The sequence below is a fragment of the Natrix helvetica genome, assembly GCF_964273705.1.
Source record: "Natrix helvetica genome assembly, chromosome: 1".
Lineage (NCBI taxonomy): Eukaryota > Metazoa > Chordata > Lepidosauria > Squamata > Natricidae > Natrix > Natrix helvetica.
Window position 1 is genome coordinate 232012859 of NC_138548.1, and position 25500 is coordinate 232038358.

At 37.8% G+C, this 25500-nt stretch overlaps 1 protein-coding gene across 1 annotated transcript; it reads right to left on the bottom strand.

The window, feature by feature from the left end:
• Positions 1-1179: 1179 nt before the first annotated feature.
• On the bottom strand, positions 1180-23047 carry CACNG4 (calcium voltage-gated channel auxiliary subunit gamma 4; the record flags this gene model as incomplete). Its single annotated transcript, XM_081961932.1, has 4 exons — positions 1180-4698; positions 8926-9066; positions 22577-22660; positions 23032-23047. The coding sequence occupies 4 exons, from the start codon at positions 23045-23047 to the stop codon at positions 4163-4165; spliced, it is 777 nt and encodes a 258-aa protein (XP_081818058.1). The 3' UTR covers positions 1180-4162.
• Between the last annotated feature and the right edge of the window lie 2453 nt (positions 23048-25500).

Sequence of the window (25500 nt, forward strand, 5' to 3'; positions counted from 1 at the left end):
TGATGAACCTATGGCACACGTCACAGGTGGCACACAGAGCCATATTTGCTGGCATGGCAGCTCTCAGCTCTGAGCATGAGCGCACCGACCAGCTGATTTTTGGGCGTTTTCGCCCTCCCCAGGCCTCAGGAAAGCCACCAGAGCCTAGAGAGGACAAAAAACAGGCCCAATGGGCCAACTGGAAGTTCATTCCTGAACTTCCGGTTGGTCTGTTTTTCGCCCTCCCCAGGGGCTTCAGGAAAGCCACCGGAGCCTGGGAAGGGTGAAAACGTCCCTCCCTGCATGGGGGGCATTGTGTGCGCATGGACAGGTGGGTGGGGCACGCACACGATAGCACACAAGCACAATTTTGGCACACCTTTACAAAAAGGTTAGCCATCACTGTTCTAGGGATTTTCCCTTCCCCCTCCTCTTTCCAGTTTTTGAACTAGGAAATTGTGCTTTGTAGTCAAAGATTAAGAACTAAGCACTTGAGCTCAAGCTTGTACATTTTTTCAGAATAATCAATGAACACTGCATTTTAATTAAGTTTGTCATACGTTATTTGAAGGCTTGCTTTTAGCTGACAGTCCAGGCCAAATATTACAGATTGGAAAAACGGTCATTTTACACTCAATTATCTAAGAGTAAGTCCAACTGAATGCAACATAGTGTAGTTCTGGACAAACACACAATAATTTGTATTGGAAGAGAAAAAATAGCATATATATATGTATGCTGGTCTTGTTGTATTCGGGTCTTTTCCCGTGTAAGATTGAGATTGTCTTGGCAACGTTTCGGCGAGGTCTCACTTGCCATCTTCAGGCTGGAGTTTTCGGCTTAAAGCGTGGTCGGAGCTGCCGTCTTTCTATAAATCTTGGTGTGTGTGTGTGTGTGTGTGTGTGTGTGTGTGTGTGTGTAGTGCTGGCGTTGTTTCAGTAAGTGGATTGATTGGCTGTGTGGCTGTGTGGGATGGCTGAACCCTTGCCGTTGTCAATCTTACACAGGAAAAGACCCGAATACAACAAGACCACCGTGTATTTATTTGTTTGTTTGTTTGTTTGTTTGTTTGTATGTATGTATGTATGTATGTATGTATGTATGACATTTGAGTAATTCTGGGGATTAAACTTTTTTTAAAAAATTAGCAATAAGATAAACAAACATTTGTTTAATGTATAATACAAAGTAGCACAGCGCCAGGCGATATCAGTGCACAAAACATGATACAAATATATTTACTTATATATATGCGTGTGTGGAATGGTGAAGAAGCTAGTCAACTATCAACAAAAACATAGTCACTGGAAGAATATGGTCGATTTTACAATGCAACAAATACCCAATATTAGACAGTGCCATCCCACAATCTTCAAAGGGGAATAATTTCATTGGATATGTTTGGATACTCTAATTAGAGCAAATACACATGAGAACTAAATTCTACCTGTTAGTTTATTAACACAATAGGAAAACATAATTCAGAGAAATCACACTTGAATATACAGCAATGAAAAGAGATATAAGCACTTAATAATGACATAGACACAAACTGCTTCTTTATGTACTCTTATCATAGCTTTATACTACCCCTATCAACACTTTATTTTAAGACATCTCAAAGAAATAACTTAGCATTTGTAAGAACATGAACAGGTATACAGACACAAATAACCTCTTTAGTGTTTTAAAGTAAATCTTGAAATAAATGTAACCTTCGTGCACTCTTTTGTCACATAAAGGGTTAACGGACATTAGCATCAATTTTACATAAAATGTAGTTGCATCCAGTTGTTCAGATGGTTTTGCAAAAGGCCTACAAAGGTAGAGTCATGTGTGGCCCTCCAGATGTTACTGAACTGCACTCCCCTCATGCCTTACACCATTACGTGTGTTGAAAAGGCCTGATGGAACCGCTTTGATGTTTGGTTGGCATTCATTGCTGATCCCTGAACTTGTTAGAATCATGGTGGATTCATCAATGGCCATTAACCATAAAATCAAAATGAAGCCTTAGTTGCTGTTAAAGTAAAAACCGGCAATTGGTCTGCTAGACTTTGGTCTTGCCAGTATTGGTTGAAGACTGAATGCTGGAAATAGTGGAGCTTGATCTGATTTAGAAAAAAAGGTGCTTTAGTCTTAAAATACGATATCCTCCAGCATTAATTTCAGTCCCTTTTTCCCTCTCTTTTAAAAAGATCTTTTTAAACTATCAAAGTAGCTTTTTCTTTTAAAAAAAAAGGGTTATCCCTACAAATATCTCTCAAATTGGTTCACATCAACTCAGCTTGTATTATGAAGTAGATAGAAACTGAATGCAATGCAAAAGGATTCTGCGGTGATGTTAAGAGAACTTAAGGCTTTGCAAGAGAACAGAAAAAATTGAATTGGCATTAATTATAAGCCTAGGAAATCTGAGGTGGGGAATCTCCAATCAGAGGGTGAGAGAGGTAGATCTTCCGCTTAATTCCATTCCTTCCCTCTATTGGCAATTCTGGGGAGTTCCTTTGCCCCTTAAAAAGGTAGCCATAGATATTTCCAGCAACCTCTTGCATGCCTTTCCAACAATGGGAGAGATTTTTCCCTAATAAAAGCAGCAAGGGTGCACATGCCCAATTCTACAGTTTCCCTCTCAGGCAAGAGCTATAGTAGTCTTCCTCTTACTCAACAAATGCCAAAGCAGTCTTTTTCTAGGCTTTAGATAATTATTTTTCAAAAGCTGCTCTTTATTTAAAAAAAAAACCAAATAAGAACTTGTATAATACAATTAATTTGTATTCAAACATGGAACTACATTAATAGTAGTTGCTCTTGTTTGGAATCAATAGCCCTTCATGGAAAAGAAATATATATATCTGTAATTTCTGCCATTAACACAGTCAAACTGCTACTTCCTAACTTTGTTCTAAGCCTCTGGTCAATATTTAAAACCTGTAAGAAGGGATGGAATTACACTTTTAGCATGCTAGAATAGGTGTCATGTGTATTTCATAGCAACTCAAAGTAAAGGATTACTTTCCAACAAAGTGCCTAGAAAATTATGGCTGCAAATGATTGGTTTAGTAAAGGCCCCTCTTCCCCAATCACCAACACAGGTCTATTTATGTTATGAGTTCCGGATTTATTCATTTATTTTATACAAACGTTTGAAATCTAGAATGTGGGGTTAGTTAAACTTACCTCTGACACACATTTGGGAAACTTGCTTTACAGATATATATAGCATCAGTTCATACTGTCTCATCCCCAAATTGTTGCTTTTGACTTTGCAATTCAAGTTTTTTCAATCCTTTAGGGGTGGCTATTCATTTATATACAGTAATAAAGGATGGGCAGTTTTGAAGGAACTGATATTCTTCATCTAATCACAGTCTTTACTTAAGGGTGCGCAGAATAAAAAATCAAAAGCCAAGGACTATTGGGCAATCCAGTAAACAAGGAAGAGAGGTCAATGGAGTCTACATCTACATTCTCAGCAATATTACAGTGTGTTTAAAGTCAGAAGCCAGATTTTTCTCCCCCCCCCCCCAAGGATGCTTAAGGCTCAGGAGCAGGACTCCAGTTTGAATGGTTTCCCCTCACTGGTCTTCAAAAGTTGGAACCAACCATATGCTTCTTCCCCACCCTCATTGTTTGACTTTTGCTCTAAAAGAGGGGTGTCCAACCTTGGCACCCTGTGGACGTCAACTCCCAGAATTCCCCAGCCCGCCATTCTCATTCATGCCTTTTTCTTCTGCTCTAAAGAAACATAAACATTAGGCAGCATTTATGATGAATTTCAGATTGTACCAAAGGGCCGGGTTGTAGAAAAAAGTCCACATTGAAAATTTAAAAATCTATTTCCACTAAAATATTTTCCAGGACACAAGTTACACAATACATACTACAAAAGTGCAGGGGTTGGAACGGCTGATTTTAATTATTTCTCAAATATTCTTTTCTTAATCAAATTTTGAAAGAGCTTATAAAAATCAGCTAAAAAGGTATTGTTCCATCTCTCCGGGTCATTGTGTTATGCTAATGTCTCTGTCTGCAACTTCATTCTGGGATTTTTTTTTATTCCCAAAGTATGCAAGAGCCTTTTCAAAAGACATGCTTTTCACCTACAGTATAAAGGATCTGGATTTCGCTTCCTTTGCTTTGTTTCAGGGAAAAAAAAACCCCAACAACCCAACAAATCCCTTCAAACAGGTGTTGTTCTCCTGTTGACCATGTTGATATGAAGTCCCTCTTTGAATTCCTTTTGAAGGAAATTGTGGACCTGAAGAAAGCCGGCATCCTGCTCTATGTTGTAGCTTGCTGCTGTGGTGACCTTCAGAGGCTCCCTGGAGAGGGTGTACATGGAGATTTCATTCATCGGAAGAGAACCTGCCATTTTCATCCCCACTGGAGAAATGTCCCTGGATGGAGAAGGTTCCGTGGATCGAGAACTGGATCTGGACCTCCTCCTTCTGTATCTGTAGCTTGGCATCCTCGCATAAGGGGAAGCAGAAGTCTTAAGGAACTGCTTCTTGGTCTTAAACCTCAGCTCTTTGTTTTTATCAATATAAATGTTCACAGCCAGCACACCGACTGTTTCTGCCACAATGAAAGACAAGGCTCCGAAATAAAAAGACCAGCCGTAACTGTATTGGTTCTTTTTGTCCTCATCCCGCTTGTCACTAGGATCGCCTGCATTGCTGGAGATGTAGACAATAATTCCTATTATGTTACTTAATCCTGGGGGTGGGGGGTGGGGTGGAAATAGCAGAGAGAAATCTGGTTAGGAGAAAAGCTCCAGGAGACAATTATCACAATAACTTTCTTGCCATAGCAACTTGCATCTTACTCTTATAATTAGTCCATGGGCTAATATATTTTCATGCAGTTCTGAACATGATTTTATTTGCTTTATATTGTTGGACCGGGATCTTAACTATATGTATAAAATGAATAGTTGCCTAGACTTGAAGTACAAAACACTTGGAGAACATCAAGAGCTTTAATTCTGCTTATCTTATTTATGCGGTTTAAGGCAATACTTTCCAACAAACTCTAGGAATGCTCAAGAATAAAATCAATAGTTTATAAAGATAATTTGTTGTTGATAAATAGTTTAATAAGGAAGTAATGAAAGATTGGTATATTTATGAAGTGAGAACAATATTTTTGTTTGAATGTATGGTGTACAAGGTCAATGAACATAAGCATACCTGATGGATGATCAATGGGACTATGCATAATTGAAAGTAGTAATGTATAAACATAAATAGTTGGTAAATTCTTTTATATTGTAAAAATAATCAGAATGAGATAAGTGATTACATAAAGGTATATTGTTATTAAATAGATAATTAAGAATGTAAGGGAGTTAGGTTTGCTGAAAGGAAAGAAATATTAACTCTAATTGATTATATGATGTAAAATGAAAGTGAGGAATCTAGTTGTATTAGATGGAAAATTTGTGACTATATATGTAACTGAAAGTATGGATGCACAAAAGCTTGTAACATCAAACAACATGCTGTATGTAATGGATGAGAATTTTTTATGTTGTTTTCTATGTTTAAAAGAAATTATATATCTATATCTATATCTATATCTATATCTATATCTATATCTATCTATCTATCTATCTATCTATCTATCTATCTATCTAATCTATCTATCTATCTATATCTATATCTATATCTATCTATCTATCTATCTATCTATCTATCTATCTATCTATCTATATCTATCTATCTATCTATCTATCTCTATCTATATCTATCTATCTATATCTATATCTATATCTATATATCTATATATATGAATAAAATCAATAGTATAAGTCACTGATAACAACAGTTACTAAGGTATGTTCAATATGGTTGAACGCTTGTCTTACTTAAGGTAGATAAAAGGTGAAGCCATTGGAAGTGCCTTGGGGTGGTGGTGGTTATGGGAAGTGCCTCATGTTATTTTAAATTGTTTTTAGATCCAGTAGATTATAGCTTACGCTGTATAAGATACAGTGGACCATCTGCTTAGTTTGGAAAGAACGCTGTGGCAAATCTCAGAGAAGAACAAACCCTGATATAGGGTACACCTACTTTATGATGATGAGTGATAGCATTCTTTTTTTTTTTAATGAGTCAATAACTGCTATGCAGGAGCTGGGTATCCTGTGAGCCCCGGGGAGGTTTCTCAAGACCCTGGCAACTGGAGGAAAGGATATACAGTGTGCGTGTGGTGCGCATGCACACACACAAAATCTATGCCTCAAAAAAAAAAATCAGTAATAAATTTGAGCCTGAGCAAAGTAAGATTTAATTTTCAGGCTTTCACTTGTTAAAACAAACACTTATTGCTCTGAGACTAGAATGTAAATCCCAGGACTCTTTGGGATTCGCATTATAATAACAGTAATAAGAAAGGTTGCCTTCACGTTTATTATTGGTCGGCTTCCTAGTTCTCTTCTCCATCCCTGTTGATTAAAAGCAACAACAACCCTGTAATATTTTTGCCTTTACTTCTGAGTGAGAGATGACTGAAAGCAGTCCGTGGAAGAGGCTGAGTTAACACTTGGAAGGGTTACAGGATTGGGGCAGTGGTGAAATTCAATTTTTGTTACTACCGGTTCTGTGGGCGTGGCTTGGTGGGCGTGGCAGGGGAAGGATATTGCAAAATCTCCATTCCCACCCCACTCTGGAGCCAGCCAGAGATGGTATTTGCTGGTTCTCTGAACTACTCAACATTTCTGCTACCGGTTCTCCAGAACCTGTCCGAACCTGCTGAATTTCACCCCTGGATTGGGGTTACCTAATCAGATCTCATTATCTTCTGAACAGGAGGCTAGTTAGAAAGATGAGCACAACCAATGACACCATAAGGGTATTATCTCTGTTCTGTTTACCTCCAGCCTTGCCAGATTTAGCTTCCACACAGAGTCAATATCACTCAGATACTTTTGGAACTGGGGGATTACTGCATTCTCAATCATTTTTCCTGAAGTGTTATATTTGTGACTGGTCTGTAATTATAAAAGTCTTCTGGAAGTAAGAATGATTCCTCAATAGAGGTTCTTAGTGCTGCCTTTTTGAACAGTGGGAAATAAATTCCTGCCACAAGATGGAATTGATAACTTGAATCAGGGGCTGCGTGTTCCCACCCTGGCCAATTTAATTAACTACGGGACCTCCTGAGATAGTAGCTCTCATTTCTCCACATGTACAGTCCATATTTTTGAGATCTTCAAACAGAAAAGATTTCTCTATGTGTAAGGTAATTGATGGCCAAACCTACATCCCTATGATGTACACTAGCATTTCTGGTCACAAAGAATAATGTAAGCTGCTCTCAGCAAATCTAGCGATTCTGTATTCTTTCCCTGCAAATCTTGGATTCAGAGTAAGGTACAACAGATTTGGTCTGTTCTGTGTGAATGTAATGAAAATAGATTCACCTGCTATATTTACATTTTTTTAAAAAAATGTAAATGCTCTGGGTTCCTTTAAAGCAGGGGTGTCAAACTCATGTCGTCATGTTGGCAACACATGACATATTGTGACTTTTCTGCCCTTCCCTGAACCGGGCATAGGTGTGGCCAGCATGTGACGCATCTGGCCCGCAGGCCGCAAGTTTGACAGCCCTGTTCTAGAGTTACCCTTTCAGTGAGGGCCTACCTGCTTTCCTTTAAAAATGGGAGTGCTCAAATAGTTGTTTTCTATATGGTGGAACACACCTTCCTTCTCTGACACCTTTAATATCCTGCTTCTCTACTCAGAAGACACTCAAAGTATCTCCCAGTGAAACCAAGAGCCTCAGAAGCCTCATTGTTAATCATTATTTGATTTCAATTTAATCTTAGTATTACTAATGCAGATCTAACTCTGCTACATTTAAATTGAACATTCCAAATGTCCAAGTGCAAACTGGATAGAATCAACAATTACATCCTAAGAGTGGATAAGAAGTGGAAAGATGAGGCATTTACTGTGTGGGGCATCAGAATTAAACTAAGGGAATATAACAACCACGCCAGGGGTTAGCAATCTGGTACCGAATGACTTCAGGAGCCAAAAGATATCAGACTATCTACCACTGAACCATGGATATTCTGCAAAACTTATCATTTGTTGGCTTATTTTTCAAAAAGGAAGGCTGTACTTTTAGAAGGTGTTGATAAAGAGAGAAAAAATAGCAGCAGAGAGAAGCACCTAACCATGATTAGTTCTTGAGTTTTTAGAGAAAGACCATAGTAGAAACATAGAGGATTTTATCTTGCTCCTCTGTAAACCTAAGACCTCCTCCCATTCCATTCAAAAATCTATGTGAAAATATGGAGGAGTGGTTTCCATCAAGGTGTTTAGAAAGTGAGCAGACACCTACTTTGGTTGCCTCCAGGCTGTTTGATAATTCTTTTTACATTTTATGTAAACACATTTTATGTAAAGTATCAATTATATCATTGCCTCTATTTTCAAGGATGATTCTTGATATCCTAATTTGCTCCATGAGCCAGATGGATGGTTTCGCCTAGGGCTGGTTTGGAAATATATCTACCTGCCTCTCAGGAAGAATAAAAGCAAGTAGGGGGTCCTAAAAATTATTTGGGGAATGGGGACTCAATATAGCAATAGGTGGTATTCTGTTAAATCCATGCACTGTAATTTATTCCATTACTCCAACCTTCCTTTTTACGGCCATGCTGGGGGAAAAAAAAGGTTTGCAAAGAATGAATTGTGCCTCCCAGCCTGAAATCTGCAGACTTTATATGGTGGCACTTGGAGCTGTGGAAGGGCTGAAGAAAATAACATTTTTATTCTCTTTCATTTCCAGCAGAATTGGCTCAGTGAAGGTCTGAACTCAACCAGTAAATCATAAGATCCCTTTGCTGATATTATTTGGAGGACATGACCTTTTCCATTCCCAATGCCCACTGAAAAATTAAAGAAGAAGCCTATAAAATAAAGATGAAGTTACCTGCTGCTACAAAAAGAATTCCAGCACTAAGGATAATGTTGTTTTTGCTGCTGTAAATCCTCCCAGCTCCAATGCAGAGCCCTCCCAGTAACAGCAAGATTGTACTTAGGATGGGGAACACGCTGGAGGCACGTACTATACCTGAGAAAGAAAAGGGATGAGAGAAAGAGGGGACCATAACAGAGGAAGATTGTTTTGCTATCGTTTTTTTAAAAGAAATATAGCAATTAAAAACCAAATTCATATACAATACAATACAACACAATAGTAGAGTTGGAAGGGACCTTGGAGGTCTTCTAGTCCAACCCCCTGCCTAGGCAGGAAACCCTATACCGTTTCAGACAAATAGCTATCCAACATCTTCTTAAAGACTTCCAGTGTTGGGGCATTCACAACTTCTGGAGGCAAGCTGTTCCACTGATTAATTGTTCTCACTGTCAGGAAATTTCTCCTCAGTTCTAAGTTGCTTCTCTCCTTGATTAGTTTCTACCCATTGCTTCCTGTTCTACCCTCAGGTGCCTTGGAGAATAGTTTGACTCCCTCTTCTTTGTGGCAACCTCTGAGATATTGGAACACTGCTATCATGTCTCCCCTAGTCCTTCTTTCTCTTAAGCTAAACATACCCAGTTCCTGCAACCGTTCTTCATATGTTTTAGTCTCCAGTCCCCTAATCATCTTTGTTGCTCTTCTCTGCACTCTTTCTAGAGTCTCCACATCTTTTTTATATTGTGGCGACCATATGATTAGTGACAGTTTATTAATCAAATCATATTTACACTCAGCACTTTGAGCATTATGTTACTGAAGCTGCTTCCAAATAACTACATTATTGTCATCAACATCATCAGGCATTCATAGCCGCTGTAAAATCAGCAATATAAAAGTGACACCAACAGAATATCAGAAAATTGCAGGAAATACTCTCAAAAAAGGTGAAAGAAATCCAAATGGTTATCAACGTCCTGGAACCTGGAGTCCACCAGGTAATTTATCCAGCTGTGCCAGAATCACCCCAGCCAATATAATGATAGGGAATGAAGGGAACAGTAATGCAATTGGAAAAGTTATCCAGATAGGGAATGCTTTGTATTTGGGCAAAATGTTTGCCTCTGGAATGGGAAGCCTCCCCCAAACAATGTACCTTCCATTTGCTTTATTTTTTCTTCTCCTGATGAGGTTTTTGCACTTCCTGCTGGAAAATTTACCATAATCAGCTTTCTAGAGTCACAATATGGGGAAACATCTTCTGACAAGTTACCAGCTAAAGGGGTTATAAAGAATAATCCAGAAATTAATGCACGGAAGAGAAATGAAAAATGGATGAGCAGATGATGGCATAACGCCAGAGAGGCAGTATTATGAACAGCCACTTGCAGGCATGTGGATTTGGATAATTAAGACTGACTATCCGGCCTTCTCTGGGGCTGAAGCCTTAAAGACCAAACACATAGAGTTTAAAGGGGTGCTTGCTTAGAGGAGGGCAGAAGGGGCATTGGGTGGTCACGTCCTTCTGAGTCTAAGCAATAATCAACCTTCTTTGTCACCCTTTCAAGGTCTGAGTTGATTGATCAATTTGCATGGTGTTGGCGTTTTTCTTCGGTTCCACAGAATTCTGTTCCTTTACTGCATGTTTGCTGTTTTACTTATTTATCACTTTGAAAATCAGCCTCTTTTCTGTCCTGGAAAATTCTCCAACAGCACTGGGTGAAAGGAGTACAAACCATAAAAGTGAAAAGAATCAGAGGCCAGGGAAGAAAAAAGGGAAGGGAAGAAGAGCAGCGCTGAGGAAGACTGACAGAGGGGCTGTGGAAGTAGAGGAAAAATTAGATTTCCAGCATCTTGGAAATTGGCTCCGTCAGGAATGATCAATACTTGAGCTTGTTTCACAATGTCTCTTTTGCAGATTTTACCATTAAGTAATGGGCATTTTTAATTCTACACTAAACGGTAAATTGCAATCACAGTGAGATGCTTACTGATTTGCAAGGGAATTACCTCAGGCAAGAGCTTCAGAACAGGCTCACAATTACCTAGAGACAGAGAAAGAAGAACAGTGGTACTCATAACTTGGTTTGGCATCCTAGGACAAAATGGATTGAGGACACAAGGCCCAGGTTTATTTAATATGATAGAATTTGACCTGGGCTTGTTTGTCAAAGGAACTATCTTATAGGGATCATATTAGTCATTTTGGTTACTTAAGCAATAGTGGGGCATGCTTTCCACCTTCTGTCTAAAAAGCTAAATTTGATAAGTAGGAAGAGTAAGGTCCATGATGGCAAACCTATGGCATGGGTGCCAGAGATGGCACGCAGAGCCCTTTCTATGGGCACGTGCGCCATGGCCAGCTGCTCTTTTGGTTTCTGGCAGCTGGTCTTCGTGGGTACTGGAGCACCGGAAAACGGCCAGAAAATGGCCCCAAATGGTTTGAAAAACGGCAAAAAACAGCCCAAAAACAGCCAAAACACAGGCCATTTTCCAGACTAGTTTCAGACTGGTTTTTTTTCACTGAAAACAGCCAAAAAATTACCTGAAAACAGCCTGAAAAATAGTTTGAGAATGTCCCCCCCCCCAAATGGCAATTTGGTCACTTGGTGCCAAAAGGTTCACCATCACTGCCCTTGGTAAACACTACTAGCCTCAAATGCAGAAGGACTCAGATTGAGTCTTTTGCTTCTCAGGTAGGATTGGAGAATTCTTTACGTGAAATTTGGAACTGATTTTTTTACCACCATGTTGATCAGGATGAGTAGTCAAATTTTTGCCAAAGCTGGCTGGGGGATTCTGGGAGTTGAAGTCCACAGGACTTAAAGTCGCCAAGTTTGAGAAACACTGCCCTAGAGGTTCGTTTAGGCCATAATCTAACAATGTCCAATCAATTCTCAAAGGTTACCAAATTTTGCTTGGACAACAAGGGGAAGGTAGCTTTGTTCTGAATCTGGATTGATACTGGCTGTGTGAACATGTGTAAATCTAGTATGGGCCATATGTGATCTTCCAAGTATTGGGAAACTCCAGTAACAATAAGCCTTAACCAATATGGCAACTTTGTGAGGGATATATGCAATATAACAAATTTGCAATCTAGTAATTTGTTGTAATTGCCAGGAGGATGAGTGTTTTGGATTAAATGTATTCAGGGGAACAAATCCTCTAGTATTAAAAAAGGAAGTCAGAAAGAAAATCCTAAAGACCTCCTGGTTGCCATATAAATGTGACTGATTATGCCCTAATTAACATCACACTGGAAATCTATGGAATGCTTGCTCTTTAAACCCAGCACCTTATTTTCTGATTTGTGATCCTCAGTACAACAATCCATAAATAGACTCATAGCATATTCCACTGTGTTTAATGGTCTCTACTCTTAAGATTCATAATTGTACTTTGATTTAATTCCTTTGCTGTTTCCTCAAACATCTTAAAACAACTTAAAACAGGAATAGGTGACATTTAACTCCCATCAGTTGTAGACCTCATGGCTAACTGCAAGGAATCAGGGAAGCTGCAGGCTAGTAGTAGCTAGAAGACAATATATTATTTATACTTGTTGCAATAGCAAACAATCCAGTGTTATTCTTCCACATTACATTAAATTGCTGACCAAACCTGACAAAAACCTACTTAAGTATATTCCTATGATTCTTGCCACTTACATAAATATTCTCAACAGTGGAGATTTCTGTCAATTGAAATAGGAATAAAGGAGATTTAAGTTCTGTCATCAACAGCATTGTTGTGAAAATCTTAATAATGTTCTGTTAGCCTCGGAGGCGAACAAATGACAGTTAGGCCTCTAGGATTACAAACTTGAACTCTCATCTGAGAGCCAGGAAATGTTTGTAGAAATATCTAATTCCTCCTGCTTCAATTAAAAAGTGTATAAATGAGGGAGGGAGAGAGGGAGATACTGGTACTGTTTTGGCTACATGGTTTACACATATTGATAAATCTGGCAATGTTTGTAAGAATTAAGGCACAACAATTGCAGCCACCATCTTCAAAAAGTAGAAGAGATGTCTCTGCCTACCAGCATCTCCAAGAGAAATTAAGGGATGGGTGAATGAAGAAAATTTAATAGTTCAGGTGTAGTCTGGTTTTACAAAGAGTTGGTCGACTATGAGTCTTTCCTGATACTCCAGCATCTTATTAAGAAATACCAAATGGTATAATCTCCTCATGGGGAGCCTTCACAGACTTGTAATCGGTTCTTGATTCTATTTCCAAAACAGAACATGGATGGTCCATTGGAAATTTCTTACATCGTATTGTTATGGTCTTTAGCCTAGATATAAGAACATCACCTCTGCCATAAAAAATACAATTTAAGTTACAACGAAGAATACTTCAATATATAGAAAGAGAAATTCCAAATAAAAAACCACTTTGATATTCAATTTATAACTCTATAGATTTATAACTGGAAATATGACAACATACAGCATTTATGGACTATGTCTTTGCAAAAACATAGTTCTAATTGATTGTGACTTCATCTTCTTGGCAATACTGAACCAGGACACACTAGGCTCTTCTAAAGCCTCTTGGGAGCTTGACAGCAACACTGCATTATCCCTATAAAGTAAGATGGAGATAAACCCATCTGCCAGTTTAGGAGATGAACATTTCGGTTGCCTAAAGGCCCACCATGGCATAGATATCATTATTATTATTAAACAAAAGTGGAGAAGCATCCAGCCTTGTTTAAACACCCTTATATGTTGGAACAGCATTTGACAAGTATCTGTAATGATCACCTTTCACCTTCAAAAAGGTGCTGTTATAAAGAGTCTAAAGAAGAAATAATGAATGGGGATCATTCTCGTAGACATTTTCTTCTTCATCATCATCTGATTAAGTCATTTCAGGAAATAGTGCTTCCTTTAATAACAAGGACTTGTTTTTTTCTTCCTTGCAAATGAATGTTAATTTTCTAGAATTGCAGACTCAATTCTGATTATCCTGAACAGAGACGGGTGAGAATGTAGCTTCCCCTTGAAAACTGTCACATAATATAGGTTGTGCTCTACATGCCTAGAAATGAAGCAATGTGAGCAGATCATGCTCCAATAAAAGTCCCCATAAAGCATTGCTATTCATTATGCAAGGGTGGTAGAATGTGGCAGCTGTTCATTCCGCTTGGTTTCCTTCCAGGCTCTAGGAAAAAGGGAAGATTAGCGACCAAGACTTGCTATCAACTCAGTCACGCAAGCTAAGACATTTTTTTGTGCCAACTATAGCCTCTTGATGCCTGAATATTTTCAGACAACATCATACGTGAATGAAGATTGGTTTCAGTGAAGTTGCACCTGCTGTAGTGAAAAGGATAAATTGGTCTCACTCTTCTGGATGTCCAGCATCTGCTCAACTTCTCAGGCAACCTCAGAAATCGCATTACAGTCAAATGAATATTTCAACATGACAACAAGTGGCTTTCATGTTAGCTGAAGCTCTGCGTAGACCAAGACATGGAGTACCTTATATTCTTACTGATGATGCTACACAGTTGGAAAGCATAATATGTTATATTTATGCTCCTATGCACATTTCTACTAGTTTCTTTCCTGAGGTCCAAGAAAGCTTTTAAAATCTGGTTTTCATCCTAGAGGTCTGGATATAATGTATTTTGGGAACATTTGTGATTTCTTGTTGCTGTTATTATTGTTTTAGACTGGGCTATCTGTCTGGTTTTATTTATTTATTTGTGATTATTTTTTACTTTTGGGGGTTCTTTATGGTGATCAGAGTCCATCTGAGTTGGATGGCTATAACAAAGAAAAAATCTGAAATCACAATCGCCAGTTCTTTAGCTGGCCTTCATGTGCATTGAATTTTTCCCAAGAACCTCGGGCAGGAGTTAGCAACCTGTGGCTCTGGAGCTGCATGTGGCTCTTTCATCCCTCTGCTGTGGCTCCCAGTCACCAGTCAGCTCCACAATTGATACGGCTTTCAGTTAGGACAGATAGAGGAAAAAGGATGCCATGCTAGGACGAGACTCTATGGTGGGGGAACCAGACTTCCGGTTGGCTCCAGAATTGAACGGGGGGAGTTTCCAGTTAGGACCTTTGCGGCTCTTTGAGTGTTTAAGGTTGCCGACCCCTGACCTAGAGTATTATAATGTATCAACATAGTATATTGTATGTCTGGATCTAAGAAGGGTGGTCATTTGTAATTGACAGACAGAACTTTTGTCAATGCACACATTTTCTAAATGTCATCCAAAGTTTTTTGGTATGGCACCTAATCTGCTAATGTCCATTGAGGCCGTTTTCAATTTCAATTTTCAGATCTTGATACTCAGTGATCTTCTCCAATTCTTCGTCTTGTATTCCACTATCTCCTAGTATTGCCACATCGATTATCCACACTTGATTATTATGAATCGTTGCAGAGTCAGCCAGATGTTCAGACTGGATTTGGCATTTTTATCTACCTACCGAGTCCTTTCCAAAGACCTGGGATATGTAAATATTGATGTTTGATAGTGCTAGAGATATTGTCGCAGGATGCAAGCTGTTCTGTATTTAGCTGCCTTTTGCAATTGACTGATGATGAATTTGTCAGTGCCAGTGTTGTTCAAATGGTGCTCTGGTTGTTTTGGGATTGCAGCCAAGGTGCTTATTACTATTGGTACTACTTTTGCTTTATTTTGCCACTAGTCATTCTATTTCCATTTGCAGGTCTTTGTAATTTGTGATTTTTCTCCAGTTCTTTCACTACTATTCTGCTGTCTTCAAGTACTATCAGATCCATTATCCAGAATTTTTTTTGTCTTTCTTATCTACAATTGTCAAATCTGGGGTGTTATATGGCAGGTACTTATCTGTCTGAATTCTAAAATCCCAGAGCACTTTAGCGTCTGGCAGCCGTGAACTCACATTGTTGTGTGTATCATAATATTAATACCTGACATTTTTTTCTTTTATAGAAACATCATTAAGTAAAAGAATGAGAGAGGAATAATGAACAAAAGGAAAGAAGGAACTAAAGTCTCCTTTTCAAAATAATTCTGGAGTGATTGGCACTAAGAACCAACTGTGTATGGGCATTATAAGAATTATAAGCTCCAATAATACCTATTGTTTAATGTTTAAGGAGAGGGCGGGGGGAAAGACTAAAGTAACTAAAGGCTTTATTACCATTGTTGTCTATTTCAGCCATTCAGGAGAGTCTTCTTAGGTTAAATGGAGTCATGTTTATCATAATTCCTTTGTATTATTCCCTAGAACAACATAATATCAACTAGGCAATCTCTGGATATTTCATTATTACATTTATATGCTGCCACAACTGGGACACTAATTTCCACAACTTTTACCCACCAGCCACGCTAACTGAAAGTTTTGTGAGTTTTGTAGCCATAACCCTGGATGGGAACTAAGCAGAGGAAGGTTGTTTGGTTAGTATTTTTGAACTTTCAGAGAATTAAAAAAAGTATTCACCAAAGAGACTAAGCTGACAATTTTTTAATCTTATGCAAGACTAATTAAATCTTGGAAATCAAGTCTTTGCATCTTAAAAAATGAAAAAACTAATCCACTCTGGTCTTTTCACGAAGAATAATACCAGAACATTTAATTATGTAAACTTTTCTTCTTTTTTACTGAGGAAACAAACTTCTAATTTGTCTAAGCTTAAAAATGAGAACCAATTATCCTATAATTGTCTAGCAGGTATGTTTTAGTGTGAGGATTCCTGCTAAATAATTTGACATAGGACATACCAAAAGAGCTAGTTGAACATAGCAAAACCATTTCTTATTCATGCTTTCTTTACTGGCTGGGTGGCATAGAGGTTAATTTAATTTGTCTGTGAGAAGGGATTCTGTTTCAATTTTGAATGACAATTCCCTCATTTTCCTTAAACCTAAATCCTGAAAACTGCTGGATAATTTGAAAATAAAGGCAGCATGTTGCTGTCAGCCCTTCTATAGTTACTGTATTAGATCAGTGGCCTACGGCTGAACTGACTACTGAACCGCGTGCTTTGTAGCTTTGCACCTTATTGTTCTAAATACTGTGACAGAATATATTATTTTCATGTCACTGCCTGTACATTTAAATTTTTGTCAAGTTGCTTTATTTTATTTATTTAAAATGGCTTTAATGCTACATCAGACTTTCTCACTACACAGCTAATGGCAAAAAAACCTAAAAATAAAATAAAATAAAAGACACCTCCCCAATAAATAACATGTACAAAAATAACATCCTTGGTACTATGACTTATGATATCCCTAATTTAAATTACAGCTATTCTGATACTGCTACTATGCATCTGAGGTAATCTGTTCCTTAATTCTACCACCCCGAAGGATCTTTGAGAAAGACAGCTTTTAATAACTTTCTAAGAATCACAAATAAGAATTCTAGCACTAGAGCAACTGAAAACCAGTTCCCTCCTGCTGAATGTGAGAAGACATAGGAAGACACAGCAACTATCTCCTGCAGATTTGCCTTGGGATGGGTGGGTAGATTCTGTTTGTGTCAACCTCTATGGTAGACAAAACTAAGAAACTTAATGCCCTATCAGCCAGGAATACTTTTTATTGTCACATCTGTAGTAACAGAATCTTGCCCTCCATCACTTATCTTTGCGTAAATTAGGGAAGGGCCTAGATCTCCCCAATTAATTTCTTGGAATGAGTTCAAGACCGCCTTATCTGATTGTTGCCTTTGTAGCAGCTCTTCCTTTTCTCCTTCTAGACCAGGCCTCTCAGACTGGTGGTCCACAGGCCAGATGTGTCCGCAAAGGCAAAAAAAATGTCGTGATACGTCATGTAGACATGATTGTGTTCTAGATGATTCCCAATGCCCTCTACAGATTGGAGAAAACCAAACTATAAGCCTTGTAACTCTTTCTAAACTATTACTAGCACTGTACTAAAAAATAGTTGGGAAGACAATGTAGCTCCCACAGTACCAATGTTATATGGCTATAGTTAGTAGATCCAGTCAGCATGTAAGCACCTACTTCTGCGCCAATGGCAGTTTCCAAATGGTCTTCAAGGGCAGGCCTATGTGGAATGCATTACAATCGAGGGGAAAAGCACATTACCAAAACCTCCTGCCCCAGGAATGCTAGCAGTTGGCATCCCAGCTATCGTTATTTGGAATCTTATTATTACAAGTGAGTGCTAAAAGACAAATCCTACACTTCTACCATTTATAGAGTAGAAGCTCTATATAAACTTGATTTCTAACAGTTTTATAATATACATGTTTTCAGCAGCATTAATGCAGCTTTTCAAGTAGCTGTAACTCTTCCAATATGAGAAAGCTAAAAAGATAGGTTTAGCTATCACCTGCAATTCCTATTTCTTCTTCCCAAGGCAGGAAAAAAATGGTGATTTTCTAATTTTTCTGACAGATTGGCTAGAAAAATCAACTGGCTAACAAGAGAGGCTTTTAAGCAGAGACTGAAAACATTCAGGAGAAGCAGTATACAGTACATCATGGATGAGAAACAGAGCTCACAGAGAAGAATAATTAGGTGTAACGTAGGAGAGGAAAACAGTAAATGGAAGCATGCAAATGCGGATAAATCGGGAAGGAGGCTCAGTGAGATAACATGAAATTGACGCTGTGTATATCTTTTTGAGGGATAATTAGAATATAAATGAAAATAAATGAAAAATAAATAAGTAGCAGAAGCAACAAATGATTATTACTTGGGGGGAGAAATGTGTACAAGCAGCAAAGATAAGAACAAACAGACTGATATTGGGGAATAAGTGGTGGTAGGATTTTGCAGATTTGCCCCAAACTGACCTGGATCAGTGAGAAATACTGTATGATTTAGATATATGTAGTCATGACTTGTTTGTTCAAAGCAGTTGATCAAATTCACTTATCACCCTCTCTACCTCTGTTGAGTAAGGTACATCCTCTCTTTAAATCAGCTTCCATGAGTTCTTAGCTTCATATCCTGTCTCTGAAAACTGAAGTTGGACCTACCTGGCACACAATGTTTGGGAATAATCTCTTTTGGATGCTTCCAAAACTTGCTTTCATACAAATTACTTGGATGGAAAAAAGTTGGAAAAAGGTTGTGGTAACTATTCTTTGGATCTTTGACAAGTGGGGCAATTCTTTAATGAGTGGGAAGTCAATTTAATAACAAGGGCTGTTAATTTACTCTCAGGATCTTGGAATATAAACATTTAGGAACTTAAAATGTATGGTAGAATCCAGCAGCAGAAACCTGATAGCAAACTCTGTAAAGTCTATTGCAAAATAAAGGCAGCAAATGGAAACCACAGTGGCGCTAAATAGCCATATTTATCCCCTCTCTCATTGCAGGCTGTTACACTGAGGCACCGCTGGTTACTTCTTTTATGGTACTTCATAGGAGATTCTGCCAAAACCAGAATAAATGGACCCAGCCACAGAAATTTGGCAGCCAAATAGGTAGAGACTCTGGGGCTGTACAAAAGTCTTCACAAGCTGCTTATATTTTATGGACTATTTGTCTTTGGTACAGATATACCAGTGGATTTTCTTTTTTTTCTCTCTTTTAAATTTTTTTTTATTGTTTTAATTAGACAGATAACACACACACAAAACGTTCTTCAATACGTCTTCCAGCTAGCATGTCAATTGGTTACATTTAAATTCCGTGCATTACTACAATCATTCTTTATACTTCATTCAAATTGAATTGTGCATTTTAAATCAAAGAGTGTATCAACATTCTTCTTTAACTGCATTTGTTTGAAAGTACTTTTATCCAGAATCATTCGTATTTATATTATCCAATAAATAAACATTTTAACACTGACAACAATCTGTAAGAGCTACCACATTCTACTTATTTATCTCCTAGGATTCTTATTTGTTTCCTCCATCCACCTATACCATTTATCCCATATCTGATAACATTCTGATTCTTCTTTTCCCTGGATTTCTTTAGTTAGCTTGTCCATTTCAGCACAGTCCATCACCTTTCTTATTATTTCGTCTTCACTTGGAATTAGCTTGTTTTTCCATTTCTGGGCATAGGCAATCCTTGCCGCCGTTATTATATGCAATATTAAGTACTGGGTTTCTTTTTTGTATTTTGTAGGCAGTAATCCTAATAAGAAGATTTCTGGTTTCCATTCTATTTTAACTCCCGTTATTGCCTCCAGCCAGTTTTTAATCTTTTTCCAAAACTTTTTAGCCTCCTTAGGTCCACCATAGGTGGTAGTACGTCCTGTGTATCGATTCGCATTTCCAACATTTTGGGGATGTATTTGACGATATTTTAGCTAACCTTGTCGATGCTAGGTGCCATCTATAAAACATTTTATACTGGTTTTCCTTATATGCAACTGAGAGTGTCATTTTTAAGTTTGTTCCCCAAAGTTTTTCCCATTTGTCTAATTCAATATTGTGTCCAAAGTTCTGTGCCCATTTTATCATTTGTTCTTTCACAATTTCCTCTTCCATTTTGTATTTCAGGAGAAATTTATATATTCTCCCTATCATTTTTTTATCTGGGCTTTGAATGATTTTATCCAATTCGTGTGATTCTGTTTCAGTGTCATATAATTTGGTATCATTATTGTATTTAGTTTTGATTTGCAAGTAGGCTATCCAGTCCACTTTCATGTTCTGTTCTGCCAATTCTTCAATTGTTTTTAAATTTCCCTGTCTATCAATTAAATCTCTATATCTTAGTATTTTGTTCCAATTTATAAAATTTGGGTGAGTCGTCCTTTCTGTTAGTGATAGCCAATTCGGGATTTTCACGTAATGGATTTTTTTTATTTTAAGCCAATTTTGCAGTAACGCTCTTCTAATTAAATGTCTTTGAAAGTATTTGTGCGTTTTATTTTTATCATCCCATAGGAAAGTGTGCCAGCCTGCTTGCAAATCATGGCCTTCCAGGGTCAAAATTCTTTTATTCTTTAGCTCTATCTAATCCTTTACCCATGTTATTGATACTGCCAATGCGTATAAATCCCAATTTGGTAATGCTAAACCTCCCCTCTCTTTGCTGTCTTGCAATGACTTTAGTTTGATCCTCGCTTTTCGTTCCTGCCAAATAAACCTAGTGGTTATGTTATTTAATTCTTGGAAGAATTTTTTACCTGGGTTAATAGGTGCGGCTTGCAACAGGAATAAGATTCTTGGTAAGATATTCATTTTGATTGTCGCTATGCGTCCCATGAGTGATAGCTGAATATTTTTCCAATTTTCTAAGTCTTTCTTTATTTGTATCACTAATTTGTTATAGTTATCCTCCTTAATTGTGGAACATTTTGCCGACACCCAGATCCCCAGGTATTTCACTTTCTTAGCTGTTTGCATATTGGTTATTATTTCGAGTTCCTCTTTTTGTTTACTGGTCATGTTTTTGGTTATCATTTTTGTTTTGCTTTTATTGATCTTTAATCCTGCCACTTCGCCATATTCTTCTAATTTTTGGATTAATTTCCGACTGGAATCTAATGGGTCCTCTAGTACAAATACTAAGTCATCAGCATAGGCTTGTGCCTTATATTCTTCATTTTTGAGTCTTAAACATTTTATTCCCTGGTCTTTCCGAATTTCATTTAGTAAGATTTCCAAAGTCAGTATGAACAGCAAAGGAGAGAGGGGGCATCCCTGTCTGACTCCCTTTTTTATTTCGATCTTCTCTGTTAGTTCTCCATTCATCAGAACTTTGGCTGTCTGGTTATTATAAAATCCTTCTATCATTTTTACAAATTTTTCACCGAATTTCATCTCATCCAATACTGTTATTATGAATTTCCAAACTACATTGTCAAATGCTTTTTGTGCATCAAGGAAAACCAGTACCATTTGTTTTTCTGGGTGCGCCTCATAGTACTCTATTGTCTAGATTCTCGTATTATTTCTAATGTGTCTGTGCGGTAGGAATCCATTTTGGTCTGGGTGTATTCGTTCATTTAACACCTGTTTGATTCTTCCTGCCATAATTGCTGCAAATATTTTATAGTCAGAATTTAATAATGAAATTGGTCTGTAATTTTGAATTTCTTGTTGGCTGGATTCTTCTTTTGGGATTAGCAATATTATTGCTTCTGTCCATGTTTCCGGTATCTTGGCTTTTCCTAAGATTTCATTAAACATGTCTACCCCTAATTCTTCCAGTATTATTTTATTATTTTTGTATAGCTCCACCGGTATTCCATCTGGTCCTGGTGTTTTATTACTTTTCTGGTTTTTCAAAGCTGATTCCACTTCGGCTAACATTATTGGCCTGTTTATCGCCTCCCTTTGCTCTTTTGAGATTGGGTTTATCTTTGCTTTGTTTAAGTAATGCTTTATTTTATTTTCCTCCATACTGTTTTGTGTGTATAATTTTGTGAAGTATTTATGTATAATTTTCTTCTTTTCTTCTGCTTTGTATTGAATCCTTCCGTTCTCATCTTTCAATTGGTATATCATCCTTTTTTCTCTTTCAACCAGTGGATTTTCAACAATGTAAAATTGAAATCTTGTTAATTAAAATGACAAAATGATTGATTCAAAATTTCTGGGAGTGTTAATACAATGGTAATCACATTCATGCATGAAAATCCAAGCATTATATTCAGATTGCTTTTCTAAAAAGAAACAAATCACACAGAAATCCTCTTCCAAGGACCAATACCTATTTAGATAGATTTTGGCTTTTTTTTTTAAAAAAAAAAAAAACTTACGGAGAAGATATTCAGAGCTATCGTGATCATAGTCATTGTCTTCGGGGAAATGGTTGATTCGAAAACAGTGTCCCTTGTATATTCCTGCAAAAGAAGAAAAAAATCCAAAGAAATCAATGAAGGAGGGCAATTTCCTGGAGATTTACTCAGTCAAAAGAACCAAGATTTTTGAACTATTTGAATTGTCCCTTGAATTCAACAAGTGATTTATAATAATATTTTGGGACACCTGTTAGGGAAACAGAAAGAATTCTGTTAATGCAAACACACCTCATCTTGTTGTCTTTGTCCAAAAGCAAGACTAGAACTCAGTGGTGGGTTGCTAACCGGTTTACTACTGGTTCGCTTGTGCTTGCGCGTGCAACACTTTTGTGCATGTGCAGAAACATCCGGGCTGGTGGGCAGAGCCTCCTACCACCGCCACTACCGGCTCAGCCGAACCGGCAGCAACCCACCTCTGCTAGAATTCATGGCCACAAGAGTTTCTACCTCTGTGCCTTTAATTGCTATACCAATATGGCGTTCAATTTCATTGTATAATGTTTGAAATGTTTGGATTTTACTGTATAGTTTTTGAATTGATGGTGTATCTGGACCATAAACTCTTCATATCCCTTCCAGTATGTGAATATTCAGGAGTCTTAAAAGTACAAATAAGAAAAATAAGAAAAGAAAATTATTTCCTGTCTCTTTTAATTGTTCTTTTTTAGTGTTCTCTATACAGTATCAAACTTCCTGGCTAGTGCCCTGGTCCAGGGCCCATGAGACTGACATACGTAAGGTTTTTCTTGAACAGAACAACACCCGCATGAAATCTTTTCATTCCTTTCCTAATAATGCAAGCTGGAATTGGTCTTTTTACAGCCACCTCACATCGAGTTGATTAAGTGGAAACAAGTGCCCTATCATATTGTGTTTCAATGACGTTCTGCCATCTAGGAACACCTACCTAGTGAAGAGCAATATAAATCCTCAAGCACAATTTATTGGCCCCAGTAACAAGAAATGTAGGGTTTTGTGCCTACATTTTTCACGAAAGAAGAGAGCCAACTTGCTTTTTCATTCTTTAAAACTAGTTGATAGGATCTCCACACATATCCACTTTAGATTAGAGCATATGCAGAATTGGTTTATATTAGCAAGCAATCCTGTATCTGCCTCTTCAGAAGAAAATCCCCCTTACGGTCAAGGTAAATTGCATAGGATTGAATTCTTGATGTACGCAACAGCTGTGCTGTAAACAATTAAATTGTGTGTTGTGTCAACTCTTAAGGCCACACAATGATTCACTTAACTAAAATGGGATTGGATAAAGTAAAATGTTTTGTCAAGAGCAGTATCTCATTATCTACCAGGGGATTAGTTCTCCATTGTCTTGAGAAAATGGACCTTCTCTAAGAACTTTGTGTCTCTCTAGTATCCCCTTGTTATTTCGTTCCTTTCTTTATGTGGCCACACATGGGGTGGGGAAAGGGTCAGAGATGCGTAAGAATAAACATTTTTTTTGGTTGTACTGGCCATCTTTATTGTACCATACAAGTATTAGGAGAAGAAATTCCTGGTCTCTTTAGCAATTGCCAAGCAACCTAAACAAAACAAGCAAGTCCATAATACAACCAGCCAATCTTTTGGAGCGAGTAACAATAATTTTAGCAATAATAATGATAAAACTCCTGGTTTGGGTGCCCAGTACATATTGTGCAGTGTCCAATTTTCTCAAATCCTTGTTTCCAATCTTTCTCAGGCAATCTGTTGTTATAATTTGCACATTTTCAGCTCATAAACAACGGGTCTCTTTTGATCTGAGCTTCTCCTTCTTGATTTCTGACAGAAGTAGACTATCCTTTTCCACCTCGTTCCTTCAAGGAGGCTTTAATTTAAATGTCTAGATGAAATGTCAGTTTTGTGAGATTCTGTAAGGAGGTGTTGAAGGTTGTCATACACATGTTATGCCCACCAAGGTAATCGACCAGATGTGCTTTGTGGAGATTTGATGCATTACAGATTTGCTTTATGGAGAAACGAGGGGAAAACAGTGGTTGGAGGAAGAGGAAATCTGGGGGAAAAAAACCTACCTGGAGGAGATTGCACATCTGGTTTTGAGACATTGAAAAGAGGAAGTTGCTCTGTGAGTTAGGAAATAATATTTCCAGGAGGAAAAATGCACAGAAGGAAAAAAGTTGCACCAACCAATTATTGCTTGACATTCTACAATGTTGGAATACTTATCCATATGCCTGACCACATGTTTTTGGTTGCATATGTTCTGTCTTTTAAGTCTTAGCCGTACCTGAGACAGGGTTTTTACTGGAAAGAGACTCTTAACTGCATCTGTGTGCAATGACAAATGTTGCTTTATGTTTTATGAAAAATCCTTGTGGGGAGCATGTGGTCTCTTACCCCCACCCCCACCCCTTCCTGCAAGGCGGAGGAGATAATCCTCCTTTCTTTTCTATTTTCAGTTAAATATAATACATCCGGATCCTAAAATGTCTATTGAAATAAACCAGCTTTGTAAGTCATTGAAATGGGCTTGCTTCTTGCCCTAAATTACACACTTTCCTATGAGCCCAATTCAGAGAGCTTAACGGCTGATCAATGCATTCTGCAAATGCTGGTAACATCATTATGAAAATTTGTTAGTAAGTAGATGTCAGGGAAGATAATTGCAAGCATTTGGAGTTATATCAATCAGCTTCGATTCTTGCTGTGTTAATAACTCGACTGCATTTCAAATAGGCTCTTTTCTTGTGGCTGCTTCTCCCAAGTGTGATGGTGTCATTGTGCTTATTAAAAAATGGAAAATCACATCCCAATCCTTTACCTTGTTATGAATCCCCTTTCCACAGATGAATGTGATGGAAAAGCTTAGTCTAATTACCAACATTCTCAGTTGGGGAATAGGAGAGACATCAACATTCAGA